The sequence below is a fragment of the Sphaeramia orbicularis genome, chromosome 6 (genome assembly GCF_902148855.1).
Source record: "Sphaeramia orbicularis chromosome 6, fSphaOr1.1, whole genome shotgun sequence".
NCBI classification, from domain to species: domain Eukaryota; kingdom Metazoa; phylum Chordata; class Actinopteri; order Kurtiformes; family Apogonidae; genus Sphaeramia; species Sphaeramia orbicularis.
The window spans coordinates 34,626,440-34,650,141 of record NC_043962.1 but is presented as its reverse complement, the minus strand read 5'-3'; the positions used below and the strand labels follow the sequence as shown (position 1 = coordinate 34,650,141).

The 23,702-nt window shown below is 39.8% G+C and overlaps 1 protein-coding gene and 1 long non-coding RNA gene across 2 annotated transcripts in view; one reads left to right on the top strand and one right to left on the bottom strand.

Moving 5' to 3' along the window:
• Nucleotides 1–23,646, bottom strand: part of tspan18b (tetraspanin 18b) — a 35,137-nt gene extending 11,491 nt beyond the window's left edge. Inside the window, exons 1-2 of the mRNA XM_030137021.1 lie at nucleotides 23,593–23,646; nucleotides 1,148–1,231 (exon numbers count right to left, since the gene is read on the bottom strand). Of these exons, the coding sequence (XP_029992881.1) occupies nucleotides 1,148–1,150 (3 nt within the window). The 5' untranslated portion in view covers nucleotides 1,151–1,231; nucleotides 23,593–23,646. The remainder of the gene's footprint in view (nucleotides 1–1,147; nucleotides 1,232–23,592) is intronic.
• Nucleotides 1,147–23,702, top strand: LOC115421238 (uncharacterized). Its single transcript, XR_003935651.1, has 3 exons — nucleotides 1,147–1,233; nucleotides 2,028–2,032; nucleotides 23,600–23,702. It is a non-coding gene; the product is annotated as an uncharacterized LOC115421238 (long non-coding RNA).

The window sequence follows — 23,702 nt, the reverse complement described above, 5'->3', positions numbered from 1 at the left end:
GTCATGTGACCAATAGATGATTGCTGATTGTTGTTGTACCCTATCAAAATGAAGACAAACCCAAACGCTAGTGGGTTGCTGTCCAAAGTGAAAGCGGTTTCAGTGTTTCTTTCTTTGTTATTATCAAAGCTGCCGTATTACCAGGACTCAAAATCAAAAGGTAGACAAAATCTTTGCATAGAGAATAAAAATTATAAACTCTTTATAGCCCTTTTATTTTTGTAATTATCTTTAAAAAAAAAAAAAAAAAAAAAATTCAGTCAGCATTATCTTACCAGCATTTTACATCATGTATATAACTTCTATATATGTAAAGAAAAATAAACAAAAAACAAAAACATGCTCATACAGGGGAGGAATGACAGAAATAGTAAAAATATACACAGTAACCTAATATAGAGTTCAAGGGAAATAAGTATATTTCCCATTCCATTCTTTCCTTTCAGAAACCTTTTTCCCCAGTATAAGATGAACACCGAACATTTAAAGTATGTAGCATGAACCAAGGGTTTACATGGGTCTCTTAATAGTGTTACAAAATCAACCCAGTTGTTCCTGTAATTGGTGAATTTGTCTGAATCAAGTCTTTTATAGCCCTTTTAACTCTAAATGAGAGACTGGTTATAATCATTTATGTCACATGCAGATGTAACACATGTGTTTATTTGTCTGGTTTTCATGGTTATGTGTTATGACTGATTACAAATGAGTGTCTGGGTCTAAACTCCCCTTTAACCTCTCAATCCATACATGTCTGCTGCTCAGCTGTGTCTGGCATACTAATGTTATGAATGCCAATGCAAATCAGAGGTTAACAAAGTCTATGGCTGGCCTGCTGTGATGGTTAGGGACAAAAGCACTTTTCTGCCTGTGCTCAGGGCCAGCTTTACACACTCGCTCTCTGCAATACTGTGCCTCCTGTTGACGGTAACAATGGCTTCCTGCCTGTGTTGTCAGCATCTTCCTGAAAGGATTCTGTCAACAAGCTCTCGGTCTGATATTTCTCTGCTGATTTAACACAAGTCTGCTGAAGTGAAATCACTGCTGGACTTGGAGGAAATCCTTTTGTGTTTTACTAAGAGTTTTGACTGTTTTTCAAGTCTGTTTGTGCTTATTTTGTGGAAAACACAGAAATTTGTTTCCATACCATGTGTGTTTGCTTGTGCCTCGTCTTTGTTCAGGTGAAGCTGATGACTTCTCTTGGTTTTTGCTCCTCTCCTGTTTTCATGGGCTGTTAAACAGAAGGACAAAGGGGAAAACAGAGGTCAGGACAGAGTTAATGAGATGAATAAACAGTGAGAGGCCAAGAAGAAGAAAGAAAAGTGGCACATTTGTCTTGGTGAGCGTAATTCATTTAAGTAGAATAAGAATGGAGCTTGAAAAACAGTGGAAATAAAATTCTAGGACACTTAAAATGACCGACTTTGCATTTATTATGTATGAAGCACTCGCTCCCAGCAGTGAGCTAATCTAAGACTGCAACAGTGTTTTATCTGTGTGAATATTTCACTTCACAGCTAGAAGGCAAAATTAACAGGGTCAGGATTTTTTTATTCTTTATAAAAATGTGCTGCCTTTAAAAGTAGCGGTCCTGGCTTGTGTTCAGGGCAGGTAAAATTTTTATATCTGCCTTCAGGGACTCAAATCAGCGTAGCTTCTCACTTGATAATTAACCTTTATCAGAAGACCCAACACACCACACTCTCCTCATACAACTCCTGACATGACCTTGATGAGCATCTGAACTCATGCATTATTCACTGTAAGTAGAATACCTTGCTTTTTTAATGCACACTGCTGGCTTTAGCTGTCAGTGCACAATACATCTCCAACCAACTGTGTCTAATGAGCATAAATGCTTTAAACTTTTTTTCGTGTTTCTAAACTGCTTTGCCACAAGTGTCTCCCTACTGAAAATAACGATATAGCAATGAGAGCCAATTAAACTGTCTGTATTCCAGCCTCAATGTGCAAAAATAGTCAGCAGCACAGTTTTGACTGACAATACTTTGGAGCCAGATTCAAAGCACAGGTGCTGACAACTACAGCATCAAGTATGGTGAGAGCTGCCTATGGAGGCATGAACAGCATGCGCTTCTTGCCACATTAGATGGTGAAATACAGGCAGGGCATTCTGATTCCTGACAGGGAATGGGGATGGAGAATATCCCTGGAGTATTCTGGCTGATGGAGCCTGCCGCATCTTCCTGCCGACACACCATATTGCCAGCAGACATCAGATTCACCAGGACATGGAGCCCAACTTACAGTGGCAGCAACACACCATCCCCCATACAGAGTACAGACTCTGATTACATCTAGAAAAGGCAATCAAAGCTTGAGCGAGGAAAAGGACAAATCTGAGAAGTGGGGAGATGCACTGGAATGATACACTGCCTTATCTCAGAGACTTGAACTCAGACCCTACAAAGCTCAAGCACGGTCAGTCAATAACAGCTCCACAGTGGCACAGAGGGACTACACGTTCATGGGGAGCCATAGGATGCAACACTTGTTTGAAAGGAACATTTGCACACTGTTCACCACATGGTGTAACTAACATTTCCAAGAACAACACAGCAGTGTACTCTGTATTTTGTTTCATGTGCATCATCATGTGTGTAATTCAGTTCTGAGTTATGGTCAAATCTGATCTGAAGCCTGTTGCGGACTAGTCTCTCCTGAACCCATGTTTAGAGAGCTATTAGCTGGTGGAGAGCAACGTGTGAGGGTCTGCATTATTTTTGGTTTCCATGGAAACCTTTTCACGGGAAAGTGGAGCACCAATCGGATCGCAGAGCCTCATTGAATCGGTTATGGGGGTGAGAAGAGAGATCGGCGCAGACGGCTGAGAAAGCACAACAATAGGACGAACCCTCGAGGGAAACTAAAAAGGCCAGGCCACTGAGGGTCCAACAAAAAGGGAACGACTCGACACTAGAGAAAAGGTTTCATCTACATCTGCTCAATGGCTTTCCTTTAAATAAATCTCTCACCGACCAGTCATTGACATTTAAACTCGCTAGCTCTGTGGGCAATTTAAGCATCAAGGCAGCCACTAATTGATTAGCCTCCGCTGATATTTCAAGCTCTGACAATATTATTGCATCACCAACGTCTATCTTTTGTTTGAGGGGTTGTAAATTATACATTTCCATGTACAATTCAGTCTATCCCACACAGTTCAGTTTACAACCAATAGCAAAAGAAACTGCAGTGGCAATAGGAGTAAAAGGAATTAAAGGTCAGTGTGCTTCAGGGTGCTCCTTAGATCTTCAAACAGCGTCTGAACTTTCCTGCCCTTAATCTTGTTTGTTAAACCCTTATTTTTAATACTTCACACAACTTCTGTCAATTTGCATCTGTATAAAGAACAATGTAACTGCCTTTGAGGAGACACTGACTGTGTACATGTCACGTGTGCATGTATATGAACGCCTTGGCATTTTCTATTACCGTGGGCTTTTCCATTACTTTGAACTGTGGCAAATGCAGCACATGTAAACACTGGGTTTGATCGACACCTGAATGCTTCTCTTCAAGCATCCTCCATCCTTGACTGGAGATGTTTTTCTCTCTGCCTCCGAATTCACAAAGGTGTTTTCAACTAGTGGTCTACAGTGTTAAATCACCCTCAATTTATCCTCAAGTTATTCTAATGTAAGCAAGTTTTGTACGTTTTATGTGATGCTTTAAAAGCCCAACACTTTAACAATTATGGAAAAATGATAATAAGAATAAATATAAGAATAAGAATAATAACAATAGATTAGATGTATATAGCACTTTTCTATTGACACAAACTCAAAGCGAATACAATGGGTCCACTATTTATTCACTCGCACATTTACACTCTAGTGGAAATGGAACCAAGTGAAGAAAAAGAGGGAAACATGGACTGTAATTTGTTCATTTCATAATATTGTAAGCAAAACTCAAAGCGAATGGAAAGTTTTTATGAAGATAAACAGCAACCCTTACATTGCAAATATAAATTTTCATTTGCACAGCGAAGCCAAGCAGCCTTTCTGTTTTTGTTTGTGTACACTAGGGGTGTAACGGTGCACTCGTTTGTATCGAACCATTTCAGTTCGGGGCCTTCAATACAATACGGAGGTGTACTGAATGAATACATGTAGCCTATGTGAAGAACGCAAACACTCGGGAAGCAGGGTGGCCACAATCAGAACCCATGTGCAGGGTCTCCCCTATATACATTCTCAGCGCGACTTTATTCTGAGGCTGGGGCGCTGATGGGGGGGGGGGGGGGGGGGGGGGGGTAAACATGACAACAGAGAGTATAGCAGAGGCACAGAAGCCGGGCTGGATGTTTGAAACCTGTTAAGTTTCACTTTCGGTTTTTGATAGTTACAGCGTGCAACCCCCCACCCCTCCACACACACACACACACACACGGGTCTCCTTCACTGTACTGAAAACATATTGAAAATGTACCAAATTGAAGACCCCAGTACAGAAAACATATCAAACTGAAATTGTTCTGTACCGTTACACTCCTAGTTTACACTGATACACTCCTTTATTGTAGTACAATGTCTCCTAAGGGGGAAAAAAAAAACAACGTGCGTGTGTGTGTGTGGGGGTAAATAAAGTTCTTTGAGTTTGACTGAATTGAGGTGAGGTTGGCTAATTACATATAATGCAGAAAAACATGCTTGTGTAAATTCAATCAGCTACACTTCCTTTGGTGACAAGAAATGGACAAAGAAAACAAGAGGAAGTGGCAAATCTTCTATCTACTCCTTGCAGCTGGGCTTAACCTCAATTCCTCATCCATGTTTCAGTGCAAACCTTTGAACTTCACTTTTGAGGCAACTTCAAATTTAGAGATAATGACCACCGGGGCCTTTCATGCTTTAAATCATAACTTTATAAACATGCTTAATAAAAAGATAAAATCTACCAGCTTGGCTCTGCCAGCTCTCCCCAGTGATCTTATGCCACTATCTGACTGAGTCCATATACATCACACTCTAATATTACAGAAATGAGAAAGAGGGCAAATTGCTGGCAGTAATATATCTTCTGAACGTCCGCTTTAATGAGAGCAGTGCTGAGACAGAATTATCGCCTTACCCCATGTGGATTTATCGATCTAACAGTGTGAGTCAACCACCAGAGATAAAGACAAACCACCACAGTACAGAAACAATCCCCACTCTGGTCACAGGGCATCGCACAGCTAATCACTCACTCTCCCCTCTCTGGACTCAGCTTAGCCAGTGTTTTCTTTGTTCTCAGCACTACAGTAGGTGCTCTGGGGTTACACCGAGCAAGAGTGTATTCTCTCATTTGGAGAACAATCATTCCAGCTAAAAGATGCAGATTGAACTCATTACGCAGTCCTCTGTTTTCTCAGAGTTAATCGTTTTTGGCTAAATGAAAAGCTGATAGCAATGCAGCCGCTGGAAATGTGCTTGAATGGTGTTGTGTTGATGCAGATGAAAGATGACACTGTGTCTACCTCTTTGGGAGCAAATGTTAAGCCAGACCTCCTCTCTTAGACGCAGCATCAAACATTTTGCACCTCTTCAAAGATATCTTCATCAAAGAATTGTGAAAGCTGTCGTACACAGAGCCTTTTAAACATCTGTAACCTGCTTCTATAACAACACAATACCAACTTCTCTCTGGTGACACAGTGATGAAGAACAGCCACTCAGCTACTTGTTGTTATATTTTTAAACCAACACTTGTCTACCTTAACTAAACGCCTCGTACACCAGCACTGTTTCACCCCACTTCCCAGGCCCCCAAGGCTAAACCCCGTCTCTGAGGAGCCAGGGGCCTGTGGGGCATCACAACACCGCTTTGAAGTCGGCCGATTAAAGAGGAAAGACCTGTCGAATTGAGATGATGGGGCTAAGGTTGGAAGAGGGGGAGGATCAGTACGAGGGACAGGAAAGGCTGTGAATACTGAGAGCTCAGGACCCGTGGGACACAATTAAGAGCAAGGCTTTTTTAGTGAGGGTTACAAAAACACAGCGAGGATGCCAGCAGTGCAGCCTTCCAAGCCAAGGTAAGAGTTCATTACTTCATCCACAGAGGGGGCTGGGGCTGTTAAACTCTCACCAGTTTACTCACCAACTCCCCCAGCCTCAGGCCTGCAGACACACCAACAGCCGCATCATAACCACTTCCATTGCAGTAAAATCCTGAAGTCCAGTAAAGCTCAAAAATCACACAGCTCACAGACTGCAGAGCCTTCAGCTCAGGGAGGAACTGAGATGAAAATCTAGGCTGCCTGTATAAAAGATAAAGTTTGCATAGAGTCTTCCCCCAGGATGTTTTCCTCCACTAAAACACTGCAAGTGCGCAGATATCAACGCATCAGATTTGTAGATAATTTGAATACAGAGACTAGAAAAAAACTTAAATATTTCTCGGAAAAAGTTCTTGCGGAGATCAGGGCTGCAACAAAGGATAGTTTCGATGAACAACTTGTTTTACATAATGTCTGAAAATAGTGAAAAATGCTTTGTTTTTTCATAGCTTAAACTCTGAACTAAAGTTGCAATTGCACATTTTATCTGACAAACACTAGAAGTGCACCCAGAGGTTTTCTGATACCAAACAAATGCAAAAGAAGCAGCAAGTCATGGCAACTGAGAGGTTTAAATAAGAATATCACCGATATGCAGTCTTCAATAGGGATGTCCTGATCCAGTCTAAAGATCGGTACCAGGTGCCGATCTGGCATTTTTTTAGAAGATCAGATTAATTTAGTCATGAGATCGAGCCGATCTGGGCTAGGTTCTAGGGGGGGTTAGAGGGGGCAATGCCCCCTTAAAAAAAGTCTGCCCCCACAAATCAAAGTTTCCAAAGATAGGGAAAAGGAAAATGAGCTGTACAACAGCAGGAGACTTAGAGGAATTAGTACAGTGTCTTAAGTTTCACTTTCACTTTGTACAGTCGTATAGTCTGTGCATACTCATAATGAGGTATGCACGGCCCTGGACAGCCCTGTCTATAGACACGCTATAGCAGGGGTGGCAAACATACAGCCTGTGGGCCAAAAACAGCCCACCAAAGGTTCCATTATGGCCCAAAGTATGAATTTGGAAAGTGCAAAAATTATACTAAAGTTATTAAGAGTCAAAGGTGTCATACTTGTTTTAATATAGGTTCCACATTCAGTCCAATTGTAATTTCAAGTAAAATAATAGCATAATAACCTATAAATGATGACTCCAAATTTAAATAAAAATTTCATAACAAAAAGTATTGGATCAGAGTATCGGCAAAACTAATCATTAAAAAAAAAAAAAAAATGGATTGGAAGCAAAAAAATCTAGATCGGGACATCACTAGTCTCTGGATTTAATCCTTCTGTGTGTTCCAAAGGTCCATACTGAACCAGGGGAAATGCCTTTAAATCTGCTGCTCCTTCTGCTTGGAATCAATTACAAAATGACCTGAAACTTAAGGAGCTGGTATCATTGAACACTTTTAAAAGAATTTTTAATTCCATGAAGGCTCAAACATATGGCAGGAGACATTTGCCTAATTAATTTAATACTCAAACTACTCTCTTTGCACACATCATTTATACTTTGTACTTCATGTGACGTCTGTGTATTCATGTATTTTTGGTTGCTACCCTATTTGTTACCTGGATAATTGTGTTCATTCTTAGGCTGACCAGGGAGTTTCTTTCCTGGTTAAATAAAGGTTAAACAAAAAATTATGAACATAAAAAACACATCGACAGAGGCAATACATTTCATATTAAATTTCTGTTTTTATAGAAAAAAAAAACAGGCAGATGTGTTTCTAATTCTAACTCCTATTAACAACACTGGAATCAAAGAATACCAATAAAACAGTTAAACTTGTTGCACATTAAATAATGGAGCTAGTTGATATTTTTTGTTAACTGTAAACCTAAAAAAAAAAGCCTAAATCCATTGTGAATGCAAGGTTTTTGGACTCAAACATATGGTGCTCTACATTACATTTACACAAGACAATGAATGTTGAAATATGTGGATACTGCTGTCCCATAAGCCAAAGCAGCAACTTTAACATGTGTTAAGAAGAACACATCTGGTAACCATTTCTAGGCCTCATTTACAAATACCACTGAGCAGGTTTTATACATATAAGAGTTAAAAATATTCAGCAGCACAACAGCAGTTATGAGCTGAGGGAACTATCATTTACCTGTTATATTATGTTACCTGAAATGTGGGCGAATATCTATATTTACTGGGCCTTAACTGTAACTGGAGAAAGCTGTTTAATGTACTGACAAAAACAGCAGTAAACACCTCAGAGCAGAGGAAGTGAAAACAGACTCTTCACTGCACATGACCAGATATTTATAGTTAAAAACAGTGGAAGGCATTAGAGTTAAAAGTCCTTCACAAACAAACTCCATCTGAAATAGCACTTTTTGTTTATATGCATGACAAGCTATTACAGATCACTGATGTTTGTTTTATCTGAAATTGCTACCTAGTAATTGCCTGCACAATGATAACGTCAATGCAAAACAGAATCCTTGACACAACTCAGTGTATAATTTTAATTGCACTGAAGAAAATGAGAATGTAACTAAAAAAAAAACCCAAACTTTGGATCACTGCCTGATGGTTACAGCTTCAGTCCAAAATCTGAGATGCAGTGAGTCTGGTTTCCATTGGTGATGGTTTTCACTGCATTTTACTGCAAAGCGTGCTATGATGTTGGATATATTTATACAAAAAAATTTGTCTATAGAGGTTTAACAAACAACAGATAAGTACAGGTACAGGTTAATAAGCGTGTCCATTAAACTGCAGGCCTTTTTATTTTTCATTTTTCAAGATTATATGATGCAAACTGAACAACAAAAAGTGTTTAAAGGATAAATAAAGCTTTCAAAACTCAAGGTGTTTACATGGCTATTTCTCATCATTTTCTCCCAATTTTACAGTTGCATGGCTCTGACATAAAAACAGCACATCAAGGTATAATGAAGATGATTGTTAGCTGCAACCTTGCAATCAGAAAAAGCATTACACTCTGAAAGGCAAACATTGTTTGACTTCACCTAGATAATAATTGTGTTCTTTGTCACTCTGTCACAGAAACCAGAGCACACATACAAGGATAGCTAGTACATCACATTAAACAAGCTGCATGTTGTTGGCAACAGTACATTTTGGCAAAATTCCTAAGCATAGAAAGATGGTAGTCTGTGTCTTTGTGGATTTTGCGGGGGTTATACAGGAGCAGCAGGACAGGTGCCCCACTGGGTTATGAGAGCCAGAAGCTTTGCATCTGGATCATTTCCTCAGCCCAGAAGGGCTCCACACTGGGACCTTGTCATAAAGCTGCACATGTCCCACAGAAACCCAAATCCCTCAGAATCCTTCATCTCTATCAGCGCCTATGTGAGGACTGTGGCGATAGCAGGTAACAAGCTGTGACAAACTCATAACATCACAGAGAGAGAGAGCGGTGAAAATGACTCATGCTTTTTGTCTTTCACACTGTCAAACACACTCACAGTAATGGCCAAATGTGTTTCTGCATGAGGGGAGAAAAAAAGGTTTTATCACCCGCGCTCTTCAGCAGAACAGGGCAGGACTGATGGCAGAAGGATTACTGGATCAGCAGATGATGAAACCAGGATAAAGTAAACCTCTGAACCTTGTCAGTAAAAGTTCTCCATACTCTGAAAACCTGAAGCTAGACTCCTTTCCACATTGGTTCACTCAAAGCTTGATACTCCTAAGACAAAGAGTTGAAAGACGTCCTTTGACGAGATATCCTGTTTTTAAGAAAGTCCCAAGAGGAAGCCAAGAAGGACTGAAATGTGGAAAAGGGGGCTGGACGTTTTCCATGGCACAATCTCGTGAAAAGGCAGGAGTGCTTTAAGGAGCATTCCTCCAATAGGCTGAGGAAGCCACAAGCGGGGAGACGTCAGGAGAAATCATGCTTGGCTCAACACAAAAAGCACTCAGAGAAATGAGATTTAATCTGCTGAGCTTAGAGTGTATTAGCCAGATGTAAACAGTCAGTACCAGCTGTGAGAAAGTTAACTTAACCAGCCCTGCTGCATAGAAAAACAATGCATAAAACATCAAACACTGCAAATGAAAGGAAGGAGAGCTGCAAACACAGATATTTAAAGGCTAAAATAAAAGTTTCACAAGCCGACGACATGGTAGTTCTGGGAATCGGGGGGTTAAGGTTAACCGGCCACACTGAAACACTTTCTCTTTGAGAATACTCTGCCTCCAGGCCTGAGCTGTGGGAAAGGGAGTTTATGCAATTACATCACATTGATTTATGGTAGACAGAGGAAAGATGGGGAGAGGATGGAAACTGAGCTGCTTGGAAGCAGTCCAAGATTAGGTCCCTGAAGAAACACAAGTCAATAGTTTTACACCACAAAACATGATGGATTTGAGACAATTGAGTGGGGATGAATGTGGTCCGAGAAACAGTCAACAACATGAGGTTAAACTTACCTAAAACTACTTACTTTGGATTTTAAAGTGCATAAGTGCATAAAAGTATGAGAGGAAGCATAATTGTAAAGCACAGCCTTTTAGATGAACCTGCTCATGCAGAAAATGCAGATAGCAAGTTCAGAATAGTAATATCATTGCTGAGCTTACTTTCAATTCTCTCCACTCTAGAGAACTCGATGACAACTGACTTCCTTGAGCAGATGCTGCTGATGCCGTCTTGAGTATTAATTGGGGGTAGTGATGAAACTGTGAGTAATGCGCCCGTGCGTGCAGAGTAGCATCAGAGAGGTAGTGTTTCTCTATCCGTCCACCACAGAGAAACAGTCATAAATAAACAGTCCATTTAGCGCTCTTCACTACTGTAACAAGACCACAGAAGTGACCACAGCTGGAATATTTATGGTCAAACACATTACTGCTTGGCTGCATCTTTAAATGTTTGCATGTGTCTTACAAATAAAACAACTGCACAAAAAAAAGCTATCCTTCACTAGAGTCTGAGAGTTGAAGGTATGGCTGCTGGGTGAGTAAAGTGGTCATAGGGCTAGAAGTAAGTCATTCTCTATACTAGTGGCAACACTGACTGAATGTACCTGTTAATTTTTGCAATATCGATCCATTGATCAAAAACACACGTTGTGGTAAAAATCTTTACTTACATTTTTCAGCTCCTTTGCATTTTTTTAAGTGTAAAGTACAACTCTTTGATGTTTCAGCTCCTGGCATCGATCCAATCAAATCACTTTTACAGCATCACTTTATCCACTCCATTAATACTCATTTTAAATGGACAGAGTAACAGTGTAAATACAGTGTTTTATGGAGGGTTACATCATCGGCTGCTTGTATCATTAAGAAGTGAAATAAAGTGTGACTATTATGACTCTTAAGGATTTGTCAGGACTAAAGGTGTTCTGTTAGTCCACTTTAACCTGCAAAAGTTTGTGTAATATGTTTATTCTGCCAATGAGGAAATAAAATAAATGAGGTTAGATATTAAATAAATTCTAATGATCTTAAGGTAACTCCTGATGTTTGGAGATGTACATCCTGGTTTTGCATGAACACTTATCTGACAATGTTGGGCCAAAACCCTAGACTTTCATGAACTTCTTCTCAATTGGCCTGTAAGTGTGTGAATCGGTTTATACTAGAAGTATTTCAAATTATCTTAAAATATAAGCACAACGGGAGCTGCAAAACAACATTTGGTTGGTCCTCAGATCTATAGCAGATTACCTTACAGTAAGAAATGAAAACTTAAACTAATTTATAGATTTTCAATAATAAGGCAAAACTGTTGATTAAACAAAGACAAATCTGTGAAAACTAAACCATATCCAGCTCTAATTTAAGCTGTCATTATGTTCTGTTGGAATTTGTATTAGTTAGTCTTGATTTCTTAACTTGCATCTGTGTCAACAGTTTGATAGTTTGTCAAGTATTTGGACTTAGTTGATTTTAATGCTGTCCTGTCAAACTGTTTTTGTTTGTTTAGTGTTGTTAGCCTATAGCTGTGGTTCTCAATCTTTTTCTGTCGGGCCCCCCTTTGGAGGACAAAAAATCTCCAGGCCACCTTCAACCCAACATCATTATAACAGTGGTGCAATTATAACTGTCATTGAAAGAAACATCAATATCATAACAATACTTTTTACTCTTCCTTGAATAATTTGTTGCACAAATTAAAAATAACTTAGATTTTTGCTTCAACAATACAAATGAACTCAACAAGACTGCTCCCTGAGACAATATTTTTCCAAAAAAAAAAAAAAATAGGGAATGTGCAATATCTTACAATCATGACAATAAAGTTACTTTGTTTAGAACAACAAACAAATTTTGGAAACAAAGAAGAACATTTTAACAATATCAGTGGCTGCAATGAGCCTGTTTACATTACACATCTCAGAAGTGCAAACTGTACAAACTGTGCAAAAACAGAAACATTGCACATTTTTCTTTTCCAGTCCAATCCTTGTCCATTCTCCAAACCTAAACTCTTTGTCTAGTCTAGTGACAGATCACCATGGCAGCAGATTTGTTTGTTGTACATCCTTAAAATGAGTCCAGGGTGCTCCAACACGAAAACATTAGTTCCACCTGCTACATGTTCTAACCTGAAGAGAGAGAAAAAAAAAAAAAACACCCAGGAACGATCCCATGCCCCCCCCCCCGGCAAACCAGTTTGAAAAACACTGGCCTATAGGGATATGGTCTGTAAATTAGCTACTAAGGCTGTAAGTCCTACATGCACCGCATTGGTTGCAATGTTAGTCCACTTTAATCTACAGAAGTCTGTGTAATGTGTTTTTTTTTTTACCAGTGAGGAAATAAAGTAAATGAAGTTAGACATTAAATAAGTCCTAATGTTAAGAAGGTAAGTCCTGATGGCTGGAGATGTCACATCCTGGTTTAACACAGATACTTTTCTTGCATCAGCTGCAATGTATGTGCGTTAGTAACAGGAAACAACAGCCAGCATTATAACATGTTCATACAAGCAGATTTACTCCCTAAGTAGTGAAATTTCAGTAGTATAACTATAAATAATCCAGTCTGTATCATAAAAGCATTTGTATTCAGCATAAAAAAAATCATTGTCCATCAGTACCACATTAATGCTGCAAAATGTTTAAAAAAACCCTTTCCCAAAAGCTAATGTCTTTTCAGGAGTTCTGCCACAAAAACTCCAGATCCTGTCAGCCAGCACAATAAAGAAAAAGATATAACTCTCATTAATTTTCACTGCACAAGGCTTATGTTGATACCAGGCACCAAATGGTGAAGATATGAACAAAGCAGAAGGAGATAACAAAAGATATGTGGTATAATAAGCTGCAAAAGTATTGTAAAAGATGCTAACTGGCTTTGTTTTTTAACTTTTCATTTTCCCAGCTGTCTGCTAAGTCTCAAGCTGTTTGGAAGCACTGCAGACCTTTTAGTTCAAGCCAAAGGCAACAGAATAAATACATACACAAGGAGAGGCGGTCAACCAGTAGAAGTGGGTGTTTTGCGAACTCTCTGTATAGACTGGATTATCAGGGGTGGGGGCTGAGGTGCTGGTGGGGTTGCTTAAGTGGCAAATGTATGGAAAGCTTACCCAGAGATGTTTTGAGAAGGAAATGGTTGGACATCTGTTCCTTATTAAATAAAAAAGCAGCTTGTCCAGTGCCAAACTGCCTGCAGAGATAAGCGAAAGTGGTTTTGGTAATTGCTGACAACATTGGCTTTCTCCTCTTCATTGTTTCTACTGTGAATCATGTTAATGTGGTGAGATCAAATGAGATCACGTCCGTTTGTTGACTAGGAAAGGTTATTTAAGAGGTAATAAATTAATTCTAAACTTTTATTTTATCCTTGAGTTTTACTTTAGTGATGATTTTTGATTTCCATGTGTAAAAATCAAAGCTGGGTTCGAAGTGTTTGTACATCAGACAGTTAGATTAGCGTTTTTACTGCATGGCTTTAACGATAAAGCCCAAAGACCCACCGCACATCCAGGGGTTTTCACAGAAACCCACAAAATTACTTTGGCTTTAACACTGTAGCTGAAGCATTTCACATGAGATCTGCCTCCTGCCAACTGTTATCGGGAAAGATGATCTGGGCCTGCTTCTCCAGGGTGCAGACTCTTGGAGAAATGCCTGAGCTGTCTGTTTTTGCCTTCCCTATTTAACAGTTTTAAGCATTTACATCACACCCACCATTAGGCTGGCCGACTTAACTGAGGGTGTGTAGTCGTGATGTGGGTCAGGTAAAAATTCAGTGGGAAGCAATCCAAAAACTCACCTGATGTTCTTCTGGGGGGGAAAAATCCATCTGACATCGGTGCTCTGTCTTTTTTTTTTTTTTTTTTCTTTCTTCCCTTTAAATCAATGAACGCTGCAGCCAATTTAATTTCACATCCTGGAGACACCTGCAGTGCTGGTGCTATCTCTGACAAACACATGTGTAGGTGATCCTACGTTTCTACTGTGGTTTGGATTCAAATGCATTTTCATGAAAATATCAAACTGTTTTTATACAACACTTCAAATGGTTAAACAGTGGCTAGCTTTCCAATGCTGTGGATTTTTATTTCTCTAAGCTTCAAAGAAAGGAAATGCAGCAAGGTAAGGATTAAGAAAAAAAGGCATAATGCGTCATGGTATGCATGCATTTATTCTAATGACTATTAACAGAAAAACTACACTGAGGATATTGCCTTCTGAAGTTAAAAGAAATGTCTATTTTTGCTATTCCCTCCTTGGAAAGCCTAGCGTCTTAACAATTCATTGTGGGAGTTGCTTCAGTGAGTTTATTAAATGCAACAGACTCCATCCACAGTAATGTTAACATGGTTTGCTTGTGGCCGTAAAGCGCTGGCTGGCATTGACCGATTGTTTGCCCAAAGGACAGAGGCCGTGTTTTAGTGCAGTGACCCATGGAGGCTGTCTCGAGTAGCACACTTTTAAAGTGGTGGAGGGCTAAAAATTTCATAAAGCAACATAAAAAAATCATGAAGCCGTGAGACGCTCAGTCTGTGCTGTCTAATTGTTTTCCCGTTTGAAGAGTAAAAATAACTGTCTACAACATGTACATTTGATCTGCTGTTAAAACATAAGTCTTATTACGCAGTCAGACAAGCTTACGCTGTTCAGACAAGTAAATTCCTGCAGGGGAGTTGTCCTCTAGTGAGCAAAAGAACTAGCAATCTTCACGCAAAATGGTCTTTATTATCAGAGGATGCTGGGCTGCTTGAATGACCTCAATCGGCTTTATGACTGACCTCACAGATCAGCGCCTCTTTGTGCTTCAGCATTCAACCACACACTGTGTAAAGGTGTGATTGAGGTAATAAACCAAATAACACAGAGGAAGGACTTGCAGAAAAACCCTCCAAAAGCACAGCTGTATAACAAAACAAACAATTTTACGTATGTTATCCACAGAGGAGATAATTATCACACATACAAAAGAAATTACAGGAGGCTTTCTGAATGCTATCAGTGTAATGTAACGCATGTGTGTAATGTAATGCATATAACAACTGAAAGGGTTCTATCTGCACTCTTCTCTTTTACTTCATTTTAACTGATTATTATTTATGTTTTATTGATTATGTTTTAATTGTAATTGTGTGTTTTTAACCTGTCTCTATTCCATTTTTGTAAAGCTCTGGGAATTGCCCTGTGTATAAATTGTACTATACAAATAAATTTGCCTTGCCTTGCCTTATCTTGCCTAATGCTCCTCAGTGACATTACTATTACATATAAATATGTGCAAGTCCTGTATTTTTTTCAAAGGAAGAAGTTAGAAAAACCAGTGTAGATCTTACAGCCCTGTGATCCTGGCAGGAGAGTGATCATTATCCAGCCCTTCCCCCCAAGTTACTGCAGGTAAAGTTGGAACCTGCTGTGGATTTTTTTTAATCAAACACTAATCTGTCCCTCTGATGCCGTGAAGGCTGACAGGGAGCCCATATGTCTAATAGACCTGTGGTGAGTCTCACCCTGTGGGAGGGACTGTAACACTACTGTTATCCCACAGGACACGCTGAGTGTAGCGCTGCAGACAAGGTGTGTGGGCTTCAAAGGCAGCTAAAACCAGCGAGCCTTGTGGAAAAACTGCTGCGGCTGTTTAAAAAATACTTACTTTCATATTGGCATGACATTTGAATACAAATGCACATAATCAGATTGCAGGAAGGAAGGAGAATCACATTAGCCCAGTTACATCTACTGAAGTTTACATTCACTTCCAAGACAAAATAAAGAAATTTCAGCTTAGCTAAGGTTTTTCTTTGCCATGTTTACTCGTTGAATACAAAACATTTAGCCTGGATTCAAGAAGATAGCACATCCATATACAGTAAATACAAAATAACCCCATTTCATTTGCAGCTGACTTCTGCCAACAACACCCACGGTGCAGGGGTGTGTGTGTGGGAGCGCTTCGTATACATTTATGTTTGTGTATTTGAGGTTTGTATGGTTATCATTGACTGGAACAGCAAAGTGTTATTAGCAGACGGCAATGCAAACCCAAATCATGCTCAAAATAAATCTGCTAGAGGTACTCTGTAATTCTGCCACGACGGAAAATCCAAGACAGCAAACATGAGTACGTCATACATGCTAACTAACATTTCCCTCTGTGTCAGTAAATCTGATGTAACTGCACTATCTCAGCTTAATATCTCAACCTCCAGTCTTAATCTAAACACGAGAAGGTCAGTTAATGAGCCACCACCCAGCTCAAGACATGCATTTAATTTGTTTAAAATGATAATGGGCTAATTATCTGGCTTATCCTTTACAACTTACTGTCCATCACCATAATAATTTGTACACTATGAATCACTAAATCATTTTGTGGCGAAAGCAAGTGTGTGTTTGCATTTTCAAGTAACAATTAACATATCACATTACACTGTGTATCTCAGTGCTGGTGATTAAAAATAAACAGGATATTTACAGAGGCTTAGATCCCCTTTAGGCGAAGGAAATAAAAATGCAGAGCTGAATGTGTAATAAAATAGGGCACATTAAAAAAAAAGAAATCCCAGATGACTAACAAGAGTATTCTTGTAAAGCTATAGCCTCTCATTCCAGAAACTTGGATGGAAAGAGCAGAGCAGTATAGTCGGGAACCCGGGAATGGAGAACAAGAGGGGAGAGGGGTGGAGTAGGGAAGAGCTGGGACACAGTTGTGGCTGGAGAAACTGAAAAAGAGAAAGACCAGAAGCTGGGAGAGAGTCCCATTTCATCAGAAAAATGCCTGAGTCAGGAGACGAGAGAACCATTAGGCCCAATGAGTCACGGGGAGAGGCTGTAAAAACAGATCTGGGCCGAGCTCGATTCACAGTACCATCCCCGAAAAACAGCCAAAGAGGAGCACATCAGCCTGTCTAGCACAACACAAAAGGTCTCTGCATGTCAACCCAAAGAACATGAATCATAGATCTAAAAATACATCTGAACATCCCTGCAGATCGACATTCTAACCTGGAAAATAACACAAACATGTTGGAAATATTGGCTGATACAGTAGCATAACAGTGGTAGAACAGAGTGGTTTCTGGATGTTTCTTGACATTTCTTTAATAGTCTATCAAATAAAGAATAATACCTGTGCACCTTAGCTATACCTGCAGCCCCTAGAGCACGATTCACTCTTAAATGAGTCAATTCACTGTGTTTCTTCTGAACTACAGGCAGTCATGTTATTCTTTACCCAAATCTTTCCCCTTCCAGTAATTCAAGGGAGGATCTTCAATTTGTGTTAGGAAACAAGTCCTCTTAACACTGAGTCTGTATCAAATCATCAGTACTGTGTTTACTCCGTCACAGCAGTTATCAATAAGAGTTATAACTACTTCAGGATGTGGGTGAAAGAAAAGTATGAAGTCAAATTCCATTTTACTTGATTACTTCTCAGTGGTGGGATGATAGAACATCGTGCAGCTTAAACAGTAACCAAGCCCCATCTAAGGTGCACTTTCATTGTGTTTCCCAGTTGAAGCACAAACATCATGTTGTTTTATACTCAACATATAACGACCAAAACACTGGTTCACACATTTTTCTTAGAAACGATCTGCCTCAGGGATTAAATGTGCCAAACCTTAGATACTTTAATAAGATGAAGTGAAAAACAAATAACAGAAGTGCTGGTTAGCTGATGTAAATTCACTGATATACTAATGTGTTATGACACATATATATTGGTTAATGTACATTTATACAATACATTTATAAATCTTCCACTGTAAAGAACCTGAATAATGAATGTATTGTAATGTGTAGAAGGTGTTTTGAAGTAGATGTAGTAGGTCTGATTCTCTCATTATTTCTCAGAAGTTCACATTTTGATCCAAAACGGTATCTTGGAAACTATAGCCAACCAGCATTTTCAATTTGATTTTTCTTTATTACTGACTCAAACTTGGTTAAGTATCACTAATTTTATTCTGGAGCTATTTTACTTGTACACGAGGGAAATTAAGATATGCAAATTCAAAAACTTGCCATACTAGTAGGAAGCAAATCAATCAAATAAAGAAGTGTACTGAAGTCCTTATCCTTACAACTGTCAGACTGGCATAAAAAAATCATCTATAGTCACAGGATCCAGTGTAGAGCAGAGAAAAATAAACAATCACACGTTCTTCCTGCCTGGTGCTACTTGTTTAGCACCCAGCTTCCTCCTGCCCAGTGAACTAACACTAGCCCAATGTGAGTCAACCCAGCTGCATTGTGTGTACAAAGAAGTGTTTGTACATCTGACACACAAATTCTGCTACACATGAAGAAGACACTGTGTGTCTTGGCCACTTCTCTTGCCCTCGTCTCTGAGGCAGAAATGTGCTTGGTTTCAGCATTATTCAGCAGATCAAACCTGTGCTCCTGCCTCTTAAAAGCCGGGCAGGTAATCTCTCTCTTTGTCCCACAGCTATCAGCTGCCGACTCCAGCAGGCTGGCCTAAACCCCTCTCTGGGCTTTGACTACATCTGGGGGATGAAAAGAGCACGAGGTGGTGAAGAAACCTCCCAGCAAAAGCATACAGGGATTTACAGAGTGTGCTTGCTCTGTGTAATGACCAGCGGGTCCTTACCGGCCGTCTTTAATGGACACCTGAGTGACACGGTTTATTAGCTCTGAAAAACATTATGTGCAGAAGGAAATGGCTGGGGGGGATTTCAAGATAGATGTGATTTGAACATCCTGAGAGGTAGCTGAGTGTACCCTCAACTAAGCGCCTACCAAACCGTGAGCCTGTAGGAGAGGCTGCTATCTACCAAACCCAGCTTGTCAAATACATACCTTTTACCTCATTACCTGCTCAGCACAGCCATTATTGAGGGAAATGGGGTGAATGCAAGATAAGCACAAAGAATTCTTGGGTTGAGCGCAAACAGCCGGCCTGCTTCCTCCTGATAAAAAGGAAGTGTCAGCAGAGAGGCCCCTTCGCTTCCTGCTCTTGGTGAACTCTGTGGCTGCCAGCTGCCCTGCACTGAGGTCACTCACTACTTCCTGGCCCATACGGAAGAAAGGAAACTGAACAGGACTGTGTGAATTAGGTCAGCACGATATTAGGAAAAATGGACTAAATGAATAAAAGTTCTCTTACTCTGAAGTTCAAAGCATCCATTCATGACTTTTAGTGCTATAAGTGGTTTCAAACTCAGGTGAGCACAGTGCACACTGCTATGAAGTGATTTTGGAGGAAGTTAGATAATTTATCACACTGGTTGACTCATGATGAAGGTGCTGCTGACGGATTATCTGGTTTCAGTCACCACCATTCTTCCTAAAAATAATCCCATGTGATTGAACTTGCAATCAAATCTTTTTTTCTTTTTAGTGTTTTTCTCTTGTTTCTCCACTTTCAGGTTGTGGATGAGTTTGTTCACCTAATTTAATACTGCATGTCACCACAATGGAAAAAAAACTGCACTACTGAAGTGACTGTATTGTCCTACACTAGTGTGAATGTATGAATATGACTTTTAAGCAGCAGTTTCTCTTGTGTTCTTTCAGAAAAGTTACCAAAAGACAGCAACAAACCAGGCTGATAAGTTATTATGACAGAAGAGTTTCATGAATGCTTGACCTTAGGCTAAAAGAAACCCCACAATGTCCGAACATTGCTCTTCAAACACACCGCTGACATGTAGCACCATTCACCTTCATGGCTTTTAAATAGCTGATGAAAAACACACCTTTCCGAGAGTAAATTATTTCTGCCAGTTGAAAAGCTAAATTCATTTTCTCATGTCTCCTGACAACAAAGATGCTGAACCCATTACTGGCTGAGGTCTCTGCATCACACACATTAAATGAAGGGTCCTCTAGCAATCGAAAAAAGCAATTTTCTCATTGAGCCAATAGATACTCCATTTAGTTCCAGGCTCTCTGCGGACTGCTGCTGCCATGGTGGGGCTGATACAGGGAAAGCGAGGGTAGAGTGATGACCCAGCCTCGTTTTCCTCTGCCTTTCTGTTCTGAACCTATCGATATGGATACAGACGTGCCCCGCAGGCTTGATGAAGAGGGAACAGAGAGAGGAGAAAGGATGGAAACAAGAGGAAGAAGGAATAATAGATGAGATGATATAGAGGTTGACAAACAGGAGAGGTGAAAGGAGGGCCTGTGACAAAATGACCGAAAAGACAGCGGGCTCATTTGCAGGGAAATCAGCTGATATTAACTCATGAAGACCCAGTGCTACTTTTGTGGCACTTCCCAAATGATTTTTTCTCTATTTCTACCTTTCTTAACTGATTTATCACCAGTTTTTTTTTAAATAATATTATCCTCTGTACTTTGCATTGTTTGGTGCAAATCATGTATTTTTCTATATTTTATTCACAGATCAATCAGATGTTTGTTAAAACGCAGAGTAAATTGGGGGGACAGAGCTTTCTCTATTGCTGCCCCAACCCTCTGGAACTCTCTCCCACCTATCATCCGACATTGCTCCAACCTCAACACCTTCCAATCCCTTTTAAAAACTCACTTATTTAAGATTGCTTTTAATGTTTAACCGTTTTATATTTATATACCTGCTTTTATCTGTTTTTAATGTGTTTGATTTCTGTTTTTATCTGCTGTATGTAAAGTGTCTTTGAGTTCCATGAAAAGCGCTATACAAATAAAATGTAATATCATTATTATTATTATTATTATTATTATTATCATTATTATTATTATTATTATTATTAACTTCAAATTAATTATATCAAAACAGAGAAAACTTAAAGAAAGGTGACTTTTTCAGCAAATATACTGCTCACTGAATGTAAGAACATCCACTGTCATTAATCCGACTCCATGGGTTTTACTGGTGAATCAACGTTGTAGAAGATGACGGTGTTTCCACGGTAACTACGAGGCCTCTGAACATCCAAATGGGTCATATCTGACTGCCATGAAAAGATGACAAACTGTATTTTGCACCAATCATTCACATGTATTAATAGGATTAGTGGATCAACAGGTACTAAACAGTTCATATCAGTAGATGGTTTGTGTCACTGGTGCCTGTTTGGGTTTCTGTGTGTTAAGGAAAGAGTGAGGGAGTGAAAGTGTAAGTGTGTGTGGGAGGGGTTAGGGGGAGAAACGGAGATCAGAGACACCCAACCATGTGTAACCACAGATTGATTAATTTCAGGCTTTTAATGAGTGTGGCTCTGCCAGGCCAAGCGGCATCAAGTCAGTTATACTGTCCCTCACAACAGGAGCTGCCATACACTGCAATTCACACTCTCCTACTGTATGTCTAACAAGGACGGGATCTCAAAGGAGCAGTGAACTCACTACACACAACCACGCTGACTTTTCTCAGTTCTGACTTCCTCATTTGTATTTGCTGTTCGTCATTTCATCCCTGGCACTGTGAATGTGTGATTAAGAGCAAACACAGTATCAGAGGTACTATTAAAATAAGTGCACTGAGCACCAGTAGCAAGTCTCACACCAGGTGTTTCATGTCTGTAGGCGGAATAAATACCAGCTTTGCTCGATGGAGACTTGAATCCACTCAAACATGCTCTCTTCTAATTGCTATCCTCCGCAGTCCACCGAGGAAGCTCAAACGCATTGTTGGTGCTGCTAAGATTTATTCCCTGTATTAATTATACTGTAGGTTTACAAACCCGGTTGTTTGCATTTGTACATATCCTGCAGACATCACCTCTGTGTCTCAGCAACAAAACTATTTCCCAGCAACGCTCATGTGAATCAGACTGAGGAAAGAAAGGCTTCAGGCAGAGTTTAGTCATTGTTCGTATTGGCAGCTGGTCCAGAAGCATCAATACCACTATTTCTTTTTTTTAACAAGGCAAATGTTCATCTACAACATGATGAACAAACACGCCTCTGTTTCCAGTTTCTGTGCCATTCTCTATACAAATCGTTAACTCCCAGTCATTTGGCTTGAACAAAAAATAAAAAATAAAAATGATGGAACAAAGAGAGTAAAAACCAGACAGCCAGAGAAAGAGAGGAATCTTTGCATGATGCAGCAGTATAGCGGCTCAGCTCATTAATCACGACAGAAGCTGATTTGTCAGTGTGTCCAAGCTGCTGGGTGTGATATGATTCTTTTCTCCACTGGCCTCGGGGAGACTGAGAGCTGCACTGAATGATTGTGACTTTAACTTGAGGCAAAACAGTCCAAAACTGCACACTCACCTGGACACTTGTGTTAATGGGTCCCTTGGAGCCAATATCCTGCAGCAAAACCTGATTATACCCTGATTTCCAGCTTTTTCTTTGACTATAATATGTTTAAGTTTTGTCTATGTGAGCAGAAACTTTTCCACTGTGGATCAGTACTTTCTTATCAACTTCAGCTGCAAAGTTTTGACTGAAACACTGTTAAATTAACACAAATGTACAGATCTCTGTTTTGAAGCATTTCCATTCTGGTTTTAAAAGTACTGTTTTGTTTTTGTTTTTTTTCTTTCTTTCTTCTAGAGCCAATGAATGTGTCATGCTTGGTCCACAGACATGAGGTGGTTTGGGGTGATGCATCAGTCTGATTAATGCAAACTGACAGTGAACTCCTGCCCTACAGCAAAGGTAACGCCGTCAGAGACATCCATCTGGTGACCCCATACATCCCCACAGACACACTCCACGGCTAAGACTGGACTCCCGTGGGAAGGTCGCCAGCTTCATGACTGACACACATCGCTCCAGATTCCCCCTGCTGTCAGATTTCTCATAGTATTACAAAAACACACCCTGTAACACATTTCACTCATGATTCCATTTAAAGACATTTATTATAAGCGCATGAGCCTAAATAGAAAAAAAACCAAAACAAAAAAAAAAACGACATGACCTAAGGTTAACAAAAGAGTTGACCAATTTGGGGGACTTTTCTCCTTTTCTGCTCTATTTACATTCTCGATCGGTGTTGTTTTGTTTCTGCAGAACTTGTAACAACAAAGTAAACAGAGAACCAAACATTACGCACAACATCGCCCTGAAGACGCGCTGCTGTAAATAAAGAAAAAACTAAAACAAGCCCGGATCACTCAACATGTTATTTAATCTTAAAACGAATGAATAAGTTGAGACACTTAGTAGGAGAACAGCTGCAGATTTCTTACCTCGCAGCGCAGCTCAGTTGCCGAACCCCTGTGCCAAGCTGTTTCCCTTTGTCAAACCTGAACACTGTCGGATCAGAGGATTCAGATTAAACTACTAATGTCTGTCTGTC